Here is a 2,331-nt window from a genome sequence, read left to right as displayed (position 1 = left end):
ACAAAAACCTAAAAACTAAAAAACGATGATTTATTCTTATTACTTTCATTTATGTATATTATGTATCTATGTGCAGATATGTGCACAAGTATGCAGATATCTGGAATGCCAAAGCCATCAGATCCTCAGGAACTGGAATTATAGGCAGTTGTAAGCCATCTAGCTTGGCTACTGGGAACCAAATTTAGGTCTTCTGAAGAAGCAGCATGAACTAGTGAGCCATTTCTCCAATCCAGTTCTCTAAATTTTTACAGATTAACAAACTGGAGCTCACAGGGAGATAAAGGAGCCTACCCTGCTGGTATATATCTATGACCCCAGCTCTGGGGAAGTGGAGGGAGGAGGATAATATGTTTGACCCTAGCTTAGACTATAAATATCATGACAAAGTTGTCTCAAAAAAGGGTTGGCAGCCGGGCGGTGGTAGCACACACCTTTAATCCCAGCACTTGGGAGGCAGAGGCAGGCTGATTTCTGAGTTCTAGGTCAGCCTGGTCTACAGAGTGAGTTTCAGGACAGCCAAGTCTACACAGAGAAACCCTGTCTCAAAAAAAAAAAAAAAAGGGTTGATAAAAGCTGGGTGGTGGTGCATACCTTTAATAGGAGACAAAGGTAGGCAGATCTGTGAGTTCAAGGCCAGCCTGGTCTACAGAGCTAGTTCCAGGACAGCTAGGACTACACAGATAAACCCTGTCTAGAAAAATCAATAATGGGGGCTGGAGAGATGGCTCAGGGGTTAAGAGTACTGACTGCTCTTTCAGAGGTCCTGAGTTCAATTCCCAGCATTCACATGGTGGCTCCCAACCATCTGTAATGGGAGTCTGATGCCCTCTTCTGGTGTGTCTAAAAGACAGGGTACTTAGATTCATAAAATAACAAATCCTTAAGAAAAAACAATAACAAAACAAAAACTAAAGCAAACAAAAAGAGGGGTGGCAGGCTGAGGCAGAGTATGTGTTTTACATGGGTGAGGCTCTGGGTATGATGTCCATCATCACAGAGGCGTAGAGCTCACGCTCTAACCTTTGTAATGTTACAGAAAGGGGATGTTGCCCAGCTCCCAACTCAAGGTTTATACTTACCCAAGTGTGGTCATGGTGACAATGGTATACCAGAAGGCAGCAGGGATGCTTGTGAAGTTGGTCTTGCTGGTGCCCTTCTCAGCATAGAACATGACAGTGGCAAAGATGATGATGGCCATGGTGAGGGAAAAGAGGAGAAAGCCTAGCTCAGAGGCACAGCTCTTGAGGGTGTAGCCCAGAATCCTCAAGCCCTGGGAATGCCTGGAGAACTTGAAGATTCGGAAGACCCGGAACACACGTAGGGTGACAAAGGCACCAGAGACATCATCATTATTCTTGGGCACGAAAAGCCCAATGTAGTAGGGTAGGATGGCCACCACATCGATGAGGCTCATCACACTACGCAGGAAGCGGCAACGGCTGGGGGCTGCAAAGAGCCGCAGAAGGTATTCCCCGGTGAATATAAGTACACAGGCTGTGTCCATACAGAAAAAGGCCATAGGGAAGCGGTCACCACACGACTGCTCTTTTGAGGGCCATCGTGCTTGACCACGACATGGGATGGTCTCCACTACGTTGGCAATGACTGACACAGCTATGAAAAAGCCAGTCACATAGTAGAAAACCAGTGCTGCAGTGCTCGTGTGCGGGTTCTCAAAGGCTCTCCAGAGTCGCTGTCGCAGGGAGCTGCCTGCTGGAAGGGCTGGACCTTCCCCGGCCTGCTCAGCCTCCTCATCTTCTGCCAGGCGCTCTGCGTTCTCCTTTTTGCGGTCCCTGTATTCTTCAAGACAGCAGTCACCAACAAGCTCTGGGACTAAGCCATAGAAGGCCAGCTCCTCATCAAAGGCCTGGATGCACTCCTGCCTGGGGCAGTGCAGCCGGCCTGTGCGATAAAAGTTCAGCACATGCCGGAACATGTCTGGGTCACGATCAAAGAAGTACTCGCCAGATTCAGCATCATAGAAGAATTCCTTCTCTGAGCTGCCCAGCAATGTGTCTGGGTAGCGATCGAGCGTGTTTTTCCAGGTCTCAAAGCGCCGACCACTCACATTTACCACCAGAACCTCATCCCCTCGGGATGCCTTCACCTCCGGTGCAGGGGGTAGGGGCTGCTGGGCTAAGGGAAGCCAGCCCACTGCTGCGGCCCTCGCAAATGGTAGCCATGTGGCCACACCTGCCGCCATCCTGCAGCTCCCCAGGCCCACGGAGACTTGGGGAAGTTGTGTTTAGGAGAATGTGGTTATCTCCAGGATGGTGGAGGCTTGGAGAGACCTTGGGCTACCCAGAAAAGGAAACCAGTGTGTGTGTG

General features: G+C 49.6%; 1 protein-coding gene across 2 annotated transcripts in view; it reads right to left on the bottom strand.

Annotated features, from left to right (window-relative positions):
• Positions 1–2,331, bottom strand: part of Kcnd1 (potassium voltage-gated channel subfamily D member 1) — a 15,254-nt gene that overhangs the window by 11,168 nt on the left and 1,755 nt on the right. The window contains exon 2 of one of the 2 annotated variants that reach the window (XM_031390278.1): positions 1,083–2,300. In XM_031390278.1, the coding sequence (XP_031246138.1) occupies positions 1,083–2,206 (1,124 nt within the window). In that variant the 5' untranslated portion in view covers positions 2,207–2,300. Of the gene's footprint in view, positions 1–1,082; position 2,331 lie in introns of those variants that run through there. The other variant, XM_031390183.1, reaches the window with a different exon arrangement.

This window comes from Mastomys coucha, chromosome X (genome assembly GCF_008632895.1).
Source record: "Mastomys coucha isolate ucsf_1 chromosome X, UCSF_Mcou_1, whole genome shotgun sequence".
NCBI classification, from domain to species: Eukaryota; Metazoa; Chordata; class Mammalia; order Rodentia; family Muridae; genus Mastomys; species Mastomys coucha.
This window is presented reverse-complemented; position numbering and strand designations above follow the sequence as displayed.